The sequence below is a fragment of the Lates calcarifer genome, unplaced genomic scaffold, assembly GCF_001640805.2.
Source record: "Lates calcarifer isolate ASB-BC8 unplaced genomic scaffold, TLL_Latcal_v3 scaffold_53_113, whole genome shotgun sequence".
In the NCBI taxonomy this organism is placed as follows: domain Eukaryota; kingdom Metazoa; phylum Chordata; class Actinopteri; family Centropomidae; genus Lates; species Lates calcarifer.
Window position 1 is genome coordinate 139,768 of NW_026118165.1, and position 19,600 is coordinate 159,367.

At 41.3% G+C, this 19,600-nt stretch overlaps 1 protein-coding gene across 1 annotated transcript in view; it reads left to right on the plus strand.

The window, feature by feature from the left end:
• Nucleotides 1-18,548, plus strand: part of LOC108882087 (fatty acid synthase) — a 39,030-nt gene extending 20,482 nt beyond the window's left edge. The window contains exons 19-37 of the mRNA XM_018674368.2: nt 808-993; nt 1,242-1,421; nt 1,612-1,815; nt 5,607-5,923; nt 6,036-6,437; nt 6,936-7,100; nt 7,316-7,431; nt 7,800-7,954; nt 8,557-8,757; nt 8,875-9,025; nt 12,194-12,372; nt 12,763-12,882; nt 13,184-13,306; nt 13,525-13,748; nt 14,329-14,530; nt 16,229-16,380; nt 16,511-16,602; nt 16,706-17,100; nt 18,248-18,548. Coding sequence (XP_018529884.1) covers nt 808-993; nt 1,242-1,421; nt 1,612-1,815; nt 5,607-5,923; nt 6,036-6,437; nt 6,936-7,100; nt 7,316-7,431; nt 7,800-7,954; nt 8,557-8,757; nt 8,875-9,025; nt 12,194-12,372; nt 12,763-12,882; nt 13,184-13,306; nt 13,525-13,748; nt 14,329-14,530; nt 16,229-16,380; nt 16,511-16,602; nt 16,706-17,100; nt 18,248-18,495 — 3,812 coding nt within the window. The 3' untranslated portion in view covers nt 18,496-18,548. The remainder of the gene's footprint in view (nt 1-807; nt 994-1,241; nt 1,422-1,611; nt 1,816-5,606; nt 5,924-6,035; nt 6,438-6,935; nt 7,101-7,315; nt 7,432-7,799; nt 7,955-8,556; nt 8,758-8,874; nt 9,026-12,193; nt 12,373-12,762; nt 12,883-13,183; nt 13,307-13,524; nt 13,749-14,328; nt 14,531-16,228; nt 16,381-16,510; nt 16,603-16,705; nt 17,101-18,247) is intronic.
• The last annotated feature ends 1,052 nt before the right edge of the window (nt 18,549-19,600 follow it).

Consider the following 19,600-nt stretch of genomic DNA (forward strand, 5'->3'; position numbering starts at 1 on the left):
TGTAATTTCTATACTGAGAGTTTTGATTTATTTTTGACTACTTGCATACTACAGTGTTTAGGCCTGCCTTAAAATTTGTGAAGAGATGAAGAGATTGTGATATATTTTACAATGAGTTATGCTTTGCATTAAGATTAACTTGAATGTTTCTTTTAATATTTTGTATAATGTCTTGTAGCATTTATATTATCTATAGGAGTGTCATTGTAGGAAGGTCAGGACATGATTTAGACAGATACTGCTGAACTCAACGTCATCATGATCAAAATAGTGAAGCTTTCAACCAACAGCTGCAGTTCAGAAGTGTGGTTCACCTGTAAAATGCTAATTAAAACAACCACTCTGCTTGCTTTGGTCATGATCCTGATCAGGGCATTAATCACTTGCATTCTAATTTCAGGATGATGGTAGTTGTTTATATCTTTTGTTTTTCTTACTGTCTTTTACATTAGTTAATTTGAGGATGCACCTGTGTACATATTATTAGTATGCTAGTTACAGGTGTGGGTTTTATCCTACCGTAGATCACATTATAATGTTTGAGTAAGCATGAGTAAACAGGAGCCACAGATAGCATTTTCAATTGTGATATGACAGCAAGTGTCAGCCTTTAGTCCCCGTAAATAGAGTCTGCCTATGAGACTCCCCTCCATGTCACTTGTTTTATGGAAACTATGGTGTAATTAGGATTTATTTTTGGTCTCTCTCTAAAATTAATTCACTTTTCCACAATGAAACCGAGTGAAGCAGGTAATTAGACCACAGACAACAACAGAGAAAATGAAAACATTTGCATGTGATATTTAGGCAAGATGCGCATTCTGGAGGATGCAGCCCTTGATTCATTCCGTAGTCAGCTAAGTCAGCAAGCTGCCACCGGTGATGATGACCCCAGAATGAAGCTTACAGCGCATGATATCTACAAAGAGCTGCGACTGCGTGGCTATGACTATGGGAAGACCTTCCAGGGCATCTTGGAGTGCAACAATGCAGGTAACAGTGATGTGAGTTTGTGTGTGTGATGTTATTAGTTTTTGTTTTTGCCATTACATTTGTTGCTGTGGATTTTTTTAATGTTGTCATTAATTTCATTATAATACAAAGTTGAAACATGACAAGAGAAAAAAATAGTAATTAAAAGACAATAGTTTAACTTTTGGCTGCATCTCCCAGTAGCAATCTGGTGCTAAATAGTATTTTTGCTTATTGGACACTATTTCTACTGTATCCACTGTTTCCAGGAGACAGTGGAAAGCTGCAGTGGACAGGAAACTGGGTGACCTTTCTGGACACCATGCTGCAGATGATCGTAGTTGCGCTGTCGGGTCGTAGTTTGCGTTTGCCAACCAGAATCCGCTCAGTGTGTATTGATCCAGCTGTACATCTGGAGAAGATCTGCAAATACACTGATGGAAAGGAAGGTGTGTACTATTTTATATCTGTATCTGCCCATGATTCTACACACAGACATGCTTTTCTCTTTCCCTCTCTCTCTCTCTCTCTGTGTGTGTTTTTACATACATATACATACTGTATATATGTCCTTTTGGATACCGAGCCTACTTAACTGCAGTAAGTATTGAACTCTACGCTTTCCTCTAATTTCCCTAGCTGTGGATGTCCACGTAAACCATTGCCTTGACAGCATTGTTGCTGGTGGAGTCCAAATTTGTGGTCTGCATGCCACTGTGGCCCTGCGTCGGCAGCAGCAGCAGAGTCCCCCGACCCTGGAGGAGTTTGTGTTTGTTCCCTATGTGGAGACAGAGTGCCTGACCGCCAATGAGAAACTTGCAGAGCAGCTGAGGCTCTGCAAAGGTAAACAGATATAAGTGTTTGTGGCTGTATCACTTTTCATCACTTAAGCTGACAGTTTTAATTTTGGATCATATTTGAAGCTATTTGGAATGAATATTTAATGCCTATCTTTGACTGTTTGATATTTAAATTCAATTAAATAACAGTAATAAACTTACTGTGGCCACGGAGCAGTCAGGATTCTGAGAGGCTGGAGAAGTGTGTATTATTTTCAGATATCAAGTCAGCTGTTGCATCCTCTTAAATGCTTTAGTAGTATTCATATTTGGAAGACTTCTGGTTTTAGTTGTTAGTAAGCAACATTTTCTCCTTGTTGTAATTTTTATACCAAAGTTGATTGTACAAGGTAGGGGTGTAAAGGTTAAGAGGGTTGATGATTCCTTGTCAACTCTGAGACCTTGGATGTAACCAGCACTATGCTGGGGCAATAAATACCAAATTAGCCATAAGTGTTATTCAGTTCAGTTTATTTTATTTATATAGGGCTGAATCACAACAAAAGAGCAAGCACTAGGTGACAGTGGCAAGGGAAAACTTCCTTTTAAGAGACAGAAACCTCGAGCCGGACTCAGGGTGGACAGCCATCTGTCTCGACCAGTTGGGTTGAGAAAGAGAGAGTGAGTGGGGAACAGAGGAGGGAGGGAGGTAGAGAACAGCGACAGAAGAACATAGCATAACATGGATTCCGTGTGAAAAATGTCAAGTGATACCAATAATACACTAGTAGTAATGATTATAGTGATAATAAAAGTTTGATTTAATTCCAAAATTAACAATAATACTAGAAGTAGTACTAGTAATTTCTAATTCTAGCAGCAGGTGTTGAGTGGAGTTGTAGGAGCAGCAGGAGACTTGTCATCACAGATCAGACTCTACAGCTCCAGAGGCAGAAATACCTGCAGAGAGAGACAGAAGAGGAGAGAGAGACGGAAGAGCACAATACTATGGGAAAGGGAAGATATTGAGTTAGTAATATGTAATATGGGATATGAATCTACACTGATGGAGAGAGAGAGAAGAGAAACTTGGTGTGTCATGGCAAATCTCCCGGCAGTCTAGGCCTATAGCAGCATAGCTAAGGGATGGTTCAAGTCTGAGCCAACCCTAACTATAAGCTTTATCAAAGAGGAAAGTTTTAAGCCGACTCTTAAAAGTTCAGAGGGTGTCTGCCTCCCGGACCCAAACTGGGAGAAGGTTCCACAGTAGAGGAGCCTAGTCAAGTCAAGTCAAGTCAGATTTTATTTATATAGCGCCAATTCACAACAGAAGTTATCTCGAGACGCTGTACATATAGAGCAGGTCTAGACCGTACTCTTTATCTTATAAGATTTACAGAGAAAAACCCAACAGATCCCACCATGAGCAAGCACTAGGCGACTGTGGCAAGGAAAAACTTCCTTTTAAGAGGCAGAAACCTCGAGCAGAACCGGACTCAAGGTGGGCGGCCATCTGCCTCGACCGGTTGGGTTTAGACAGAAAGAGAGGGGGGTGGGGGAATGGGGTAGGAGAAAGACAACATTGCACATACACAGACTAAGTCAAAGTGTAAATAGTAGTAGTAGTAATAATAGTAATAATAATAATAATAGTAATAATTATTATTACAGCTAAAGGAATAATAATGACAAACGATGGTACATTAATAGCACTAACACTATCAATAACACTAGTAAATGTTTTAATTATTGTTGCATCATGGGTTGAGCTGGATCATGGGAGCAGCAGGAGACTCTCCAGCTCTGGAGGCAGAACCCTGCAGTGAGAGACAGTAGAAGAGAGAGAGAGAGAAGCACAGCCTGGGCAGTAATGTGCTTGAGGGAAGAACACACAGTTAAAGTGATGCAGTGATATTAAGACAGTTAATAATAATCTCGTCGGCAGGACATCATGGACAACATTTACTAACTATTAATCTTAACTGATGCATTGAGACTGACCCAACCCGCCAAGGAAAAAATGGTATCCTGAAATAGGAACCAGAATAATGTGCTAGTTAAAAGTTAAGGCATAAAGATGAGTTTTTAGTTTGGATTTAAAGGCCTCAACTGAGTCAGCCTGTCTAATATCACTAGGGAGGTTGTTCCAGAGGAAGGGGGCCCGATAGGAGAAGGCCCTGCAGCCTGCTGACTTCTTTTTGACTCTAGGGACAGACAGCAGCCCTGCACTCTGAGAACGCAGAGCACGCGAGGGAATATAAGGGTTAAGAAGATCAGACAGGTATGAGGGGGCTAGCCCATTTAGAATTCTATAAGTCATTAAGAGAACTTTAAAGTCTGATCTAACATGAATAGGGAGCCAGTGAAGGGAGGCTAGAACTGGGGTAATATGGTCAAACCTTCTCGATTTGGTCAGCATTCTAGCTGCAGCATTCTGAACCATTTGCAGACTTTTAGTGCTAGTACGCGGTAGTCCTGAAAGCAAAACATTACAATAATCCAGTCTAGAGGAAACAAAGGCATGGACTAGAATTTCAGCGTCTGCCATGGAGAGAAAAGACCGAATCCTAGCTATATTGCGTAGGTGAAAAAAGGCGGTCTTTGTAATGTCTTTAATATGCTGATCAAAGGAAAGAGTACGATCAAGTGTGACACCCAGATTTTTGGCTGTTGTACTTTGAGGGATAACACAGCTGTCAAGGGATATAGTTACATGATCGAACTGGTGTCTATATCGTGCTGGGCCAATAACCAGCATTTCTGTTTTGTCTGAATTAAGAAGCAGGAAGTTTTGAGACATCCAGCTTTTAACAGATGACAAGCAGATCTCTAATTCCCTAATTTGAGAGGCATTATCAGCCTTTATAGGCACATATAGCTGGGTATCATCAGCATAACAGTGAAAATTAATTCCATGACTCCGAATAATTTGGCCAAGAGGAGAAATATATAGAGAGAAAAGCAGGGGGCCAAGAACAGAACCCTGGGGTACTCCATATTTCACATCAGAGAAGGCTGATATGGTGTTATTACAAGAGACACACTGAGTTCTGTCAGATAAGTAAGATTTTAACCAGCTGAGGGCCACGCCAGAGATTCCAAATCTATTTTCCAATCGGTCCATGAGTATACGGTGATCTACAGTATCAAAGGCTGCACTAAGATCAAGTAATATGAGCATAGAGGTGGAATCTGAATCTAGAGAGAGTAGCAGATCATTTACTACTTTAGCAAGTGCTGTTTCAGTAGAGTGAAAGGCCCTAAAAGCAGACTGATACGGTTCAAATAGATTATTATCAGCTAAATGAGCTGAAAGCTGCTGATACACCACTTTTTCTAGTATTTTAGAGAAGAATGGGAGATTTGAGACAGGCCGATAGGAGCCTACTATTCTGGATTTGACTGGGAGCCAATGTAGAGAGGCTAACACGGGAGAAATATGGTCTCTCTTTCTGGTTCCTATCAGTAATCGTGCTGCAGCATTTTTGATCAACTGCAGAGTTTTCTTTCAGGTTTACTAGTGTTATTTGGTGTTTTCATTGGGCTCTCAAAAGTACCTGAGATCTCAGAACTAAAGAGACTAAAGGAACAATCTAATGAAGGTACTGATAATAGTATTAAAGATAAAAATCTAAATAGTTTGCTTTATCCTTTCTCTTTTTTAAAAGAGAAAAAAAGCTTGGTGTCCAAATGATGTTTATTGGGTCCCTTAATGGCTTTTTTTTATTAGAAAACAGAAGCAAATCAAAATCACTTCTGTTGCATTAAGAGGAACTAATACATTTATTAAAACCTGTTTTCTACTATCTGCCTCTACATGTCCTTGTAAGATTTCATCCCATTCTCTCCATCCAGGTTTAATCCACAGACTGCAGTTAAAGTTAGCCCTTCATGGTGTCAAGCTCTCCATCCCTGGGTTACAAGGGGAGTCAGGCAGCCCTCCTCCTAATTCCGAGCCCTCTCAGCCCAGCCTGGTGCGGCTGCTGGCCCTGCTCTGTGGCCTCGAGCTGAATGGGAATCTTCACTCTGAGTTGGAGCAGACAGTGCAGAAGGAGAGGGCATGTCTGTTGCAGGACAGCCTGCTGCAGGGCCTGCTAGACAGCTCTGCCCTCAGACACTGCCTGGACACCACCATGGAAAACAGTATGCCCGGCAAGATCAAAGTCCTGGAGGTAAGAATGAGGACTTCATAAAAGCCCGGTTGAATGCAGAATGGTTGAATTATGTTTCAGTCTCAATGCATATATAGTTTCCAACCCTCTTCACCTCTCTGATCCTTGCCAGGCTTTCTCCAACGATGGCCAGCTCTTCTCTCGTGTGGTACCACTCCTTAATATCCAGCCCATGCTACATGTGGACTACACTGCTACAGCGCCCAACCTAGATCTTCTGGCCCCCCACAAAGCCACCATGGAGGAGCTGGCAGTCACTTCAGCTCAGTGGGATCCCCTGATGGGCCCAGCTCCTGGAAGCATGGTAGGAGGGGCAGACCTAGTGGTGTGTAACCACGCCTGGGGCCCTCTCAGGATGGACCCTGGACTGCTGGTTGCAAATCTGTCTTCTGGAGCCAAACAAGGAGGATTTGTTCTCCTCCACACCCTCCTGAAGGGAGAAACTCTGGGGGAAACAGTTGCCTTCCTTTCCAGCACTGCTCAGAGCAGTAGCCAGCAAGGACTACTCACAGAGGTCAGTGAGGACAGTGTTATAATCATTTAATGATAACTGTGAGATTTTACACCCTTCTAAACACTCTCAATCCTTTTTGTGCATCTTATGAACATCAGTGATGGGGCTTCTCAGAATAAAAATAATACCTCAATTTAATAGAAACATAGTCAATGTTCCCCCTAATTTTTCATGTCTGAGCATACACACAAACTCCCTGAGAATTCCTTGGACCACTGTGAGCAACATCAGATGTGCACACTGTCGCACACTGTAATTTTATGCGCTACATAGTTTTGCTACGCACGGAGAAAGTGGGAGCAGTGTGCGATTGTGCAGGCGCGCAGCTTAGAGGGAACACTGAGCATAGTAATGTTTAACACCCATGAAGCTGGAAGTGCAAAAAATAATTTCTTATTTTCATTTAAGTGAGCAAGTAGCTTGGTCTAGGAAAGCATCACATTGATTATAGGAGTGGAAGGTGATGTTTTGCTGATATTATCTCCCTTTCCTTGCAAGGCTGAGTGGGAGAAGGTGTTCTCTGAGGCCTCCCTCTGCCTGGTGGCTGTCAGGAAGTCTTTTTATGGCTCGGCCCTCTTTCTATGTCGTTGTCAGTCTCCTGGCAAACAGCCTGTTTTTCTTCCTGTGGACAGCACAGACTACAAGTGGGTGGAAACACTCAAGGTGAGTTCTATATCCTTCTCCGCATGGCTGGCTTTTGAAATTTCCAACAGTATCCCAAAATACAGTTTTTCATATCAGAATGATTGGTAAAAGAGGGTAGAAAATTGTTAATATCGTAACATTTACATTGAATCTACTGTATATCAGAATATGATTTCCTTGTGACTTTAGTCATCACTTACAGCATGATTCATAACTGTGGATCTGTCCCGCAGGGAATAATGGCAGAGTCATCAGACTGTCCAGTGTGGTTGACTGCCTCTCAGGCCAACTGTGGCATTGTGGGAATGGTCAACTGTCTACGGCAGGAGCCAGGTGGTAACCGTATACGGTAGGACACATCTTCTGCCATACATACTATTTTTGCCGCATCACCTGGATTTTGGACTTACAGTATACTGTAATTGTAATATTAAAAAAATGTATCCAATACTTAATTGAGATGTGAGTTAGTCATTTTTGCCTCATACTTCATAATGAGCATAATGAGCAGTTAAGTCAGGTAGCAGCACTACAGTCATATTCTGAGATTTGCAGGTTTGAGTAGGCAACACATAATTCTCATCACCATTCATTTAGTGAGCATCTGTATGGTATTGTCTCATTGTAGACATCTATGTATTGGTCAATGCAATGGGTTTTGTATTATGTTCCCTTTTATAATGTGTTTTTCCTGGGTTTCTTTTTACTTGTCACCAGCTGTGCATTTGTGTCCAATCTAAACGAGTCTTCAGTAGCACCAAGCCTTCAGCTGGACCATAAGCCCATGCAATCAGTGCTGGAAAGGGATCTGGTTATGAACGTGTTCAGAGATGGACACTGGGGCATGTTCAGACACCAGCTCATCACTCACGGTATCAAGATATCAATCATTTAAAATGATACAACAGTGGTTATTTATACGAAACCTTTCTCATGCATTGTTCTGAGGTAACATTTTATAATGTGCAAACTATAACACAATTATGTTTTAGGGGGGTGTTTTTTATGGTTCAAGACATGAACTAAGTTTAAAACAATTTTGCATTTAAGAGGAAGCAGCATGGTTCACCTGATAAACTTTATCAGACAACTGATGTCTGGTCTCTGAGCTCTGTAGGCAGTTCCTTTGACCTCACTGTGTGGTTTTTGCTCTGATATGCATTATCAGCTGTGAGACCTTATAGAGACAGGTGTGTGCCTTTCCAAATCCTTTCCAATTACTTGAATGAAACTCCAGTCAAGGTGTAGAAACATCTCAAAGATGATCTAGGGAAATGGGATGCACATGAGCTAAAATCAAGTCTCATAGTAAAGGGTCTGAATACAAAAATCTTAATTAACCAAGAGAAAACAATCTTCAACAGTTTGTCCAGATCAGTTTAATGTTTATACATTGTTTTTCTTTCAGTATGTTTGATATGCCCATGGCTTACACTTCCAAATGAAGCATTTGGCTGTGCTTTGTGATTGCCAGATCTAAATGAGAAGTTGACAGAGCAGGCCTACGTCAATGTGTTGACTCGAGGTGATCTGTCTTCTCTGCGATGGATTGCCTCCCCACCCCACCACCCTGTGGCCAGTCCCAACGAGCAACAATGTCTTGTCTACTATAGCTCTCTCAACTTCCGAGATGTAATGCTTGCTACTGGCAAACTGCCACCGGACGCTATTCCAGGTGTGTGAAGAAGACTATTGTTGCAGCAGACTACACATAAACAGAAACACAGCTGTCAAATTGTACATGAGGCTCCCACAATCACCTAATTTCTCCTGTTCATCATACATTGTGTAGGAGACCTAGCTCTGCAGCAGTGCATGTTGGGTATGGAGTTTTCCGGTCGTGACCCCAACGGTCAGCATGTGATGGGGCTGCTACCTGCTAAAGGCCTGGCAACAAGTGTGTATGCTGACAAACGGTTCCTGTGGGATGTTCCCTCCAGTTGGTCAGTGTCACATTTTTCTATATATTGTGTGTGTGTGTGTGTGTGTGTGTGTGTGTGTATGTGTGTATGTATGTGTTTGTTGATTGTGTATGTTAGAATCATACTGACTATACAGTCAGTGTAGTTGCACTAGTAGCAGTGCAAGCCTAAGATCAGATTTTGAATCACATACATGCCATCATGCTGCTGAGGAGAAGGTGGATCATGCTCAAAGCTAGAGTTTCCTGATGGTTCTTCCTGTTTTAATAGGGAGGTCTAAGGCTCAACTTGCAATGTAACTGACAGACTGATCATATCTAGTAAAGAAGTGCTAACAGAGTGTTAAACCTCCTCCAGTAGTCTAGTTAGCATGTGGTCCAGAAGACAGGTTGATGGTTTAAATTACGAAATTGTTGAGGTTACCCATTGAAGGCTGATGGGAAGAAACAGTCTAGGTATGTCAGGTTTTAAAGCAGTTTGTAAGAATCTTGTGTTTGGAGAGAATCAGTACCAGCTGAGGGCAGCAGGTGGGGAATTTTGTCTCTAATAGTTTGAATTTTATCATTAAAGAAGCTCATAAAGTCATTACTAGAGCCGTGACTCTGTCAGCCTAGCTACAATGCTGAAAAGAAACCAGGGGATATTTTCTTCTATTAATGATGAGTAATAGGCAGCTCCGGCATTACAGAGGCCTTCAGCACTACCTTGCAGCAACACCAGATCCTTTCAAATTGATGCTCATCTGCTCCCTCATATACCCCACCCCTTGATAGGTGCTATTGTAACAAAATAATCAGTGTTATTCACTTCATTACTAGCCCAGAGCTTTTAAAATTGGTTAGAAAAAGCTTTTCCCTTTTTCTGAGCCTTATGCTTTTCAGCAATAAGGAAGTACTCAGAGTTATTTTGTCTTTTGACTTCCTTTCTGTCCCAGAAATGGGAATATGTTGCCTTGTGTAGTTAGGGACTGTAACTTTTTACTAGAGATGTTAAGCTTGAGGCAGGCTGCTTAACACAGTAATGTCCTTTCCAAACATAAGTATTGCTGCTGCATGCTTCATCATTTCTATCATGCCAGGAATCATGTGACCATCCCAAACAAGGCCTCATTACATCATACTCAGAACAGAGAGGTGCTTTTTGAATAGGGATGTTCTTTTCAGGTGGCATGGTGGTAGAGTGATTAGTGCTGTCGCCACAGAGCAAGAAGGTTCCAGGTTCAAGCCCCAGTTCGCCTGGGGGTTTTCTTTGTGGAGTTTGTATGTTCTCCCTGTGCCTGCATGGCTTCTGTCTGGGTACTCCAGCTTCCTCCCACTGTACAGAGACATGCATGTTAGGTTAACTGGTGACTCTAAATTGGTTGTAGGTGTGAATGTGAGTGTTTGTTTGTCTGTATATGTTGGTCCTGCAATGGTATAGGGTGTACCCTACCTCTCGCCCAATGTCAGCTGGGATAGGCTCCAGCCCCCGTGCGACCCTTAATGGATAAGTGGTATAGATAGATGTTCTTGTCAATCTACCTCTGTATCACAGAGCTGTAAACTTGATTTTAAAAGACCACTTATAGTCTGTTCATCATGCTCTCCAATCTAATCTATTCATCCTAATGTAATGCCAAGGGTTTTGAAAACACTTGTTGCCATTTTCTATGGTCCATGGCCCAATTGCTTCATAGGGATTCAGTGATTCAGGGAGCTTTGTTTGGGGTAGGGTAAAGTTTGGGTCTGGTTAAATATCCTAAGAGATGACTGGTTGGTGTTAGGGATAAGGTTAGGTTCAGGTTGATGTAAGGCGAAACACAGCAGACAAACTTTTATACAACACAAGTAAATAAAATTATTAAATAAACACAGTCCAATGTAGAGCTTTTGTCTTTTTGGGCTTGGTGGAATTGGGATCTATGTATCGCCACATGGATTGTTGATGATCTATCAGAACATTTTCATACAGTGAATATCTGTGAGAGTCCTCTGTTGACTTTATATAATATTTGTTTATTTGTGTTTGTATTGTTTATATTGTATGCCATGTGTATGTATTGCCATTGCATCCTACTACATGGGGCTTTGTTTTTTAAGTAGTCACTTTACTTGTAAATAATATGCCCATACCATCTATTGGCTCCTGGGGTCTAGACTGCCACAAGAAAAATCATAAAAATAACAGGTGATTTTATTATTTAATGTTAAATATAAATGCTTCATACAGTACATCACATATGTATTGAAGAAACATGATTCTAAATCAGTACTTGAGTAAGTGTACAGAATACATTAAAATTTGGAAAGAATGCTTTCTGTTCAGAGTATGCATGTGGGGCATTCTCCCTTCCATCAGCACCATTTTGAGGAGACAACAAATTGCTCATGACACACAGCATCTCAACTGTTGGGTGTTGTTAAAAAGAGAAACACGTGGTGCTTGTTGACCGCTGGTCCAGAAACAGATAGATGCAGTATCAGGTCTTTTTCTTGATAAATGAGCAGAGCTGACATGGAAGTGATAAAACAGCCATAATTATTCTGAATAAAATCTTATATTGTAGGACTCAACAATGACTACAACCGTATGGCTGTATTAAACTTTAGCTGTATATTCTGAATAGGAAGAGACGCACTTGGAACAGAAAAAAAGAACAGAAGAACCATTTTACAGTATTACAAATGATGTAATATTCTTTATATCATAGTAATGCACTGACCAATCACTGAACAGATTCCAATTCCGATTGATGGGTGTTTCATCTGGTAGAGAACTTTCATCTTGAATATGCCTGTGGTTCTTCACCCCAAACTCCTGGGAACCTCCTTTCTCCTCATCTCATCCAAGATGCATTTAAGGGATGGAAACATCTTTGATGATAGCCTTGATCAATTTCCAGGGTCACTGGCTGGAGGGTGAAGAAGCAACAAAGGGAGGAAGGAGAAATAGCAGAGTGGAAATCACCCTTTTATAGCATCAGCTGTCAAAGGAAAAGGACCAGTTGTCCATGTACAAGATGCTTGATAATTTTAGCCATACTGAGCAGTGCAGACATTATTTTTCAAAGAAAATATAGTATAGTTATAATACTACATGTTGGTGCTCCTATTATTCATCATATAACATCAAACAACTTCTCATTACCTAATTGTTGAAAACTGATGTTTATTTGTAAACATCATAGTGTAAACATGTGTTTGTGTGCAGGACACTGGAGCAGGCAGCCTCAGTGCCAGTGGTCTATGCCACAGCCTACTATTCTCTGGTGGTGCGCGGCAGGCTCCGCCACGGAGAGTCTGTTCTCATCCACTCAGGGTCAGGAGGGGTCGGCCAGGCTGCCATCGCCATAGCACTCAGCAAGAAATGCAAAGTCTTCACTACAGTTGGTTAGTATTTAACACTCACAGACACACTAGTAGTGTCATAGTGACAAAATGAGCTCTGATATGAATGATTGACTGATTGACTTCACTGTTACATGTAATTTGCTTTATATACAAGCCCTTTCCTGCCTCTTAAAAAAATTGCATCTTTTGGTGGCCCAACGCCTTACTAAGACACTTTATGTTGGTTTTTCCTTAGATTTGTCACCCATCTTTAATATTTCATTCTTTTAGTGATAATGGCATACTAAATCATATTTACAATATAGTATATGATAATTGTGAGACTTGATAATTGTGAGTGTGCCATGAGTTACTACGTCATAATTAGAATTATGAAATCTTATAAAAACTAAACGTAAAACCTAAACTTTTTGTGTGTGGTACCACTAGGATCAACAGAGAAGCGGACTTACCTGCAGGAGAGGTTCCCTCAGCTCTCAGCACAGTCCTTCGCCAACTCCAGAGACACCTCTTTTGAACAGCACATCTTGCTTCACACACAGGGCAAAGGTCAACATCTCCCACAATAGTAACAAGCTGTATTCAACTTCACACAGTTTTAACATATTTTCCCTGTAGCATTTCTGAAATAAGTGCAACCTCTTAAGAACACTGTCTGTAATATAAACATGTATTGCACTGCACACGGTGTACTTGGTATTATTTTAGCATATATAAATACACATACACTTAAAGAAACACTTGTGTTTGTTGAACAAGCAATCACTCAGTTACATTCACTAATTACTCAGATTACCAGCACACAGTATGCTTTTTGTGGCATACATAGTATTTTATGTGTGTGTTTCAGGTGTGGATGTGGTGTTGAACTCTCTGGCTGAAGAGAAGCTGCAGGCTAGTATTCGCTGCCTAGCCCGACATGGACGATTCCTGGAGATTGGCAAATATGACCTGTCCAACAACTCTCCACTGGGTTAGTAGGAAGCCTCAGGATTATACACTCAGGCTCCACAGTGCAAGTTTCAGTTACTCCTTTAATTTCAGAAATAGCTTTATAAATACATATAAAATAAGTGATTCCTGAGAAGAGATGTATCTCCTGATGATAATTACTTACCTCGATTCATAACTTTTAGGAGGCAGCCCTAGTTAGCACTGAGCAGTATCATCATGATGTTGTGATTCCCCTAGGCATGGCTCTTTTCCTGAAGAATGTAGCATTCCACGGCATCCTGCTGGATGCTCTCTTTGAAGAGGGTAACCAGGAGTGGGAGGAAGTGTCCCAGCTGCTGAAGGAAGGCATTATGGGAGGCGTAGTTCAGCCTCTAAAGACCACTGTGTTTAAGAGCAACCAGGTGGAGGAAGCATTCAGATACATGGCTCAAGGGAAGCACATTGGCAAGGTCCTCCTGCAGGTTAGTCTCACCTCTAAACTTGAGCCTTTGATATTAGTGTGAGGAGACTACAGATTGGGGCGGCACGGTAGTGCACTGTCGCCTCACAGTAAGAAGGTTCTGGGTTTGAGTCCCAGTTCGACCAGGGCTTTTCTCTAGTTTTCTCCGGGTACTTCAGCTTCCTCCCCCAGTCGAAAGACATGCAGTTTAGGTTAATTGGTGACTCTAAACTGCCTGTAGGTGTTAATGTGAGTGTGAATAGTTGTTTGTGTCTATATGTTGGCCCTGCGATGGACTGGCAGTCTGTCTAGGGTGTACCCCACTTCTCATCCAATGTCAGCCAGGATAGGCTCCAGCCCCCCCATTGCGGGCTGGAGCCTTAACAGATAAGCAGTATGGATAATGGATGGATGGATGAATGAATGAATATAAATTGTTCATAACAGACTAGCCTATTGTTGAAAGCCTTAGAAACTGAAGTGTTTATATTACTTTCTACCTCTGTTTCTGATCAAGTTCACATGATTATAATGTGTCTATGATTGGAGAATACTACAACACATCAGTATATATCCTCTTACTGTTCCTTCTCTTCACACAGGTCCGTAATGAGGAGAGGGGTGCAGCAGTTCAAGCTGCTTCCCCCTTGTCTCTTCCTGCTATCTCTCGCACTTTTTGCGTCCCCTCCCACTCATACATTATCACTGGTGGACTGGGAGGGTTCGGTCTGGAGCTTGCTCAGTGGCTGATGGAGAGAGGAGCCCGCAAACTGGTGCTGACTTCCAGATCAGGCATCAGGAATGGTAATGCACAATGACAGAAGACTGCCAAAAGTGCTACTCAGTTACACCCATACCCATAGCAAGCAGTTAAGTGTGTTAAGTTTCTGTAAGTTCCACTACCCCATATAAAGAACGGAGGATGCTTGGCACTGAAAAGCTTGAAGGTACTTTACACTGATCAACCACAACATTAACACCACTTGCCTAATATTATGTAGGTCACCATTGTGCTGCTAAAACAGCTTTGGCCCATTTGGGCATGGACACAAGACCTCTGTGGGTGTCCTGTGGTGTCTGCCACTGGGATGCTGGCAGTGGATCCTTTTGGTCCTGTGGGTCGAGGCCTCCTTGGATCTGGCTTGTTCCAATGAATGCCAGAGATGCTTAATTGGATTGGGTTCTGGGGAGTTCGGAGGCTGGGTAAATGCCTCGGGCCTTTCGTTGTGTTCCCTGAATCATTTCTGAGCAGTCTTTCCAGTGTGGTGGGACACTCCTGGGTGAAGTCCTGTTGGGGAGTGCTTTTGCCATGGGGTTGTGTTTGTTCTGCCATAATGTTTTGATTGGTGGTATATGTCAAAGTAACATCTGGGGGTAGGTTTCCCAGCAGAATATTTAATTGTAACATGATGATCATTGTGTTATTCACTTCAGCTGTCAGTGGTTTTAATTTTGTGGTAAAGGACTCGGGTCAAATTTAACAAAAACCCAAAAGAGGATATAAAATATGCCTCTCCTCTGCTCCCCTACAGTGCCAACAGTGCGACATTAGCTAACATTAGCTTAAAAATTGAGTGTGCTAACGACCAGCTCCCAGCACAACACAGACACAGAAATTCAACACTAGCACAAAGAATAGGACTGTGAAAAACAAATCCTATACTAAAGAAACTTAAAATTATAGTCTCACCTAGACCTCTCGCTACATTTTATCCTAGCGCTGTGCCAATGCTGAGGAGTCAAATGTCTAAAATTTTGTTTTTAGTAAAACTATAATAACATTGTAACTTTACATTCTCATGTAGTTTATTTGGTTCTCAGGCACTTCTGTACTATATTAAGTGTCAAGTGGGTTATATGGGAGCCTTGAGAAAATCATAATTACAAACAATATTTACATGCCTGAGTCTTGTAGTTGTGATGACTCTGATATGACATGAGCAGCATTAATGATTCATAACTGTTTTCAAAATCATTTATTAAAGGACCAGTGTGTAGGATTTAGTGGCATCTAGTAATGAAAATGCCAACTGCAAACAATTCAGTCCCCTTACCCCTGCCTTTCTAAGCATGTTGGAGAGTCTGTGGTGGCCATCAGATGACAAAATGGTGCGTTGACTTGCGAGTCCAGTGAAGAATTTCGTTTATATAGTTTTATTTAGATATTGTATTCAGTTGTTAGTCTCTAACACTATTGGTAATAGCTGACATATACTCTGTCTCTTCTTCCTCGCCTCTACAAATCTCTTCATTTTTGAAGTTTTTGTGACATAAGAAATGACTTATGACAAAATACCTTAGGTTTGTGGCCTGTCACAAAATAGATAATAACTTCCTGTAGATATCTCATAGGGGTTGCCACAGATAAAAACATTAATATGGTTGTGCTGTACGTGATAGGCTTTTTTCTAGATTCATAAATGATACAAAATGGTGTACCATGTGTACTGTGTGCTACTGTAACTAGTTTTTTCTCACAGTTTACTTTTTAACTGTTGCTAGGATACCAGGCAAAGCGAGTGCGCCAGTGGCAGAGTCAAGATATGGAGGTGCTAGTGTCAACCAATGATGTCAGCACACTGGAGGGAACAGAGAGACTCATTGTTGAAGCCAGAAAACTGGGCCCAGTGGGTGGTGTCTTCCACCTAGCCATGGTAACAAGCTTATCTCATCATCAGTCCCATTCTTACCCCACTTTAACTCCATCATCATTTTTTTGTTGTTGTTGTTGTTTTTGTAAGTTCCTCTAATATGATTAACATGTCACATGTAATATATTATCAGGTGTTGAAAGATGGCATGTTGGAGAATCTGACCCCTCAGCTCTTCCTTGATGTTAACAAACCTAAAAATGATGGCACCGTAAACCTCGACATGTAAGACACACTTGATTATCCATCTATTTAAATTAGGGAACTTAAATTAAGTTCTTCTATTTGTTCTTGGATCTTGATGCACTCTCTTTCATTCTCTCTCCAGAGTGACAAGAAAGTTGTGTCCAGACCTCAAGTACTTTGTAGCCTTCTCTTCAGTCAGCTGTGGGCGTGGTAATGCTGGCCAAAGTAACTATGGTTATGCCAACTCAGCCATGGAGCGCGTGTGTGAAAAGCGCCATTACGATGGCCTACCTGGACTTGCAGTCCAGTGGGGTGCCATTGGTGACGTGGGTGTGGTGCTGGAGACTATGGGTGGCAACGATGCAGTGATTGGTGGCACCCTACCACAGCGCATCACATCCTGCATGGAGGTGCTTGACCTCTTCCTGTGCCAGCAGCAGCCGGTGATGTCGAGTTTTGTATTGGCAGAGAGGATGGTGGCAAAGAGCGAGGCAGGAGGCCAGAGGGATTTGGTAGATGCTGTGGCTCACATTCTGGGTAAGAGCTAAGCTATTCAAAATCATGCTCTTCAAACAAGGAGTAATCATGCCTATCATTTTCAAATGAATTTTAGCACTGTAATGGCCCCTGTTGTTAACTCATTTTAAAACTTTTAAAAACATTTTTTTAATTAAAAAAAAGTGTCATCAAACAACATGAATGTAACTTTTGAAAAGCAGGGCTGCTCAGTGTGAAAGATTACCTAAGTAAAGAAAGTTGATGTCTGCAGTGTACTGAGGACCCAGTGGCTGAAAAAGGTATTCAGAGGTGTAAAATAGAATAGTGTGGTAGACATTTAATGCATATAGAAGTTAGAGAACATAGACTAAAACATAAAAATACTGGTATGGTTCAAGAAAAAACATGGCAAGTTAAGTGTAAGTGGTGAAGCTTCTGTGGTGTAAAACCAGTGTATCCAGGTATCCGGGTATCAGTGATAACTATATTCATATTGTCCAGTTACTAATTTGTGTGCACAAATTATTTTAAGTAAACCACATAATTATATCTAAAACAAGGTCTTTCCAATTTCCTTTCCAAAACAGAATTTTTTGATGTTATTTGGTACTAATCCATGAAAAGGAAAGACCGTAATTGAGTTGGTCAAGTTCAGGGTATATGTAGTTGTTGATTTCCAGAGAAATTTAATTGAAAGAACTCCTTGATTTAAACCAAAATAACTATTCATCACTAAATTATAGTGGAAAATACAGTTTTCATATGCAACTGTATGCATGCCTATCATCAAATTTTACATTTTTGTACTGCCTGACCAGCCTTTCAGTGACCCTCTGGATTACACTTAAAATTGGTTGGGACTAATTAACTGGAAGTGTACCACTTCAACACAGTATCTATTTTCCATAGTTTGTTCCATATTTTATAGTTCTTTCCAAGAAGCATTTAAGGAAATTAACACAGGGTTTCTGTTGAGGCTTAAAAAGTCAAAAATTTAAGAATTTAAGGCCTAACATCTTAAAAACATTAAGATTTTATGTACAAGGTCATAAATAGCTTTCGTTTAGGTCTTAAATGTCAAGTTGTATTTAATACAATTGTTTGTTTGTTTTTTGCCACAAGGATACCATGGTCTGACACCAACCTGTTGGGTGTGAAGAACTTTCACTGTGCCTTTCACCCTCAGGTGTGCGGGATGTGAACAGCCTGAACGCTGATGCCTCATTGGCTGACCTGGGCCTGGACTCCTTGATGGGTGTTGAGGTTCGCCAGACTCTGGAGCGTGACTACAACATTGTTATGGCCATGAGGGGCATTCGCCAGCTCACCATCAACAAGCTGCGAGAGCTGGCTAATAGCAAGCCGGGAGGACCAAATGGTATTATATTTGTTTACACATATGTACATATATACATACACATACACAATGCATAACTACAATTACATAAGGGAGATATATGTTTGATTCCACAGGATTTCTTTGTTGCATTATTGACAACCGATCATGAGCTTATCTTATCAAAATAGTCTAGAATAGGTTATGTATCATGTTCGATTTCTACTTGAGATGTCTCATCACGCTTTTTAACAAGGGTGTTGGTGGGTTCTTCTGCTTCTAGTTTAACGGAATCAGTCTATATGCCAACAATGTTACAAATAAAATGACAAATCAATATTACTGGCTGAGAACATGCTTAAAATCGGCGGTTACCTTCAGAACAGAAAGAATAAACATTCTTTCTCTTTGCTATTTTCAACTGTCCAGATCTCAACCACGCTTCAGTTAAGAGGGATGTCATTCGTGTTTTGTTGGAGTCTGATCTGACCCACTATTGGTCAACCCCAATGGGCCCCACGGTAACACTACTCAACAAGGGTCAGAGCCAGGAGAGACCGCTGGTTCCTGGGTCCATCCCATTGGAGGGTTCTATTGCTGCCTTTTAAGACACTCGCCTCCAAGCTTAGCGTGCCTTGCTATGGCCTGCAGTGCCACAAAAGGTATTCTATGTTCACAAATGGTACATCATTTAAGCTCATACATGGTCAAAGCATTTGTTCAAGCGACTTATAAGTCCATTCAAACCATGCAGGAGCAAAGTTGTGTATGTACATCAAACTGATTATACCGTTGTCCAACCAAGCTCATCGTAGTCTTTCACTTCTCCCCCAGCTGCTCCCCCTGGACAGCATCCAGTCCCTGGCAGCCTACTATGTGACTTGTATCAAACAGGTTCAACCAGACGGGCCATATCGAATCGCTGGCTATTCCTTTGGTGCCTGTGTGGCATTTGAAATGTGCTCTCAGCTGCAGACCCAGAATCAGTCTGGAGTACCTCTTTCTTTTTGATGGATCACACTCCTATGTAGCAGCATACACACAGGTTAGAGAAAGACGCTGATACACTTACATATACACAACAGTTAGTGAATCCATAATATGCCCTGGTTTAATGACATGTTCACCATTACCAACAGTTTTGAGAGGTGTATTCTACAGACAGAAAGTCAAAGAATTTGATTTTCGTAATTTTTCTGGGGA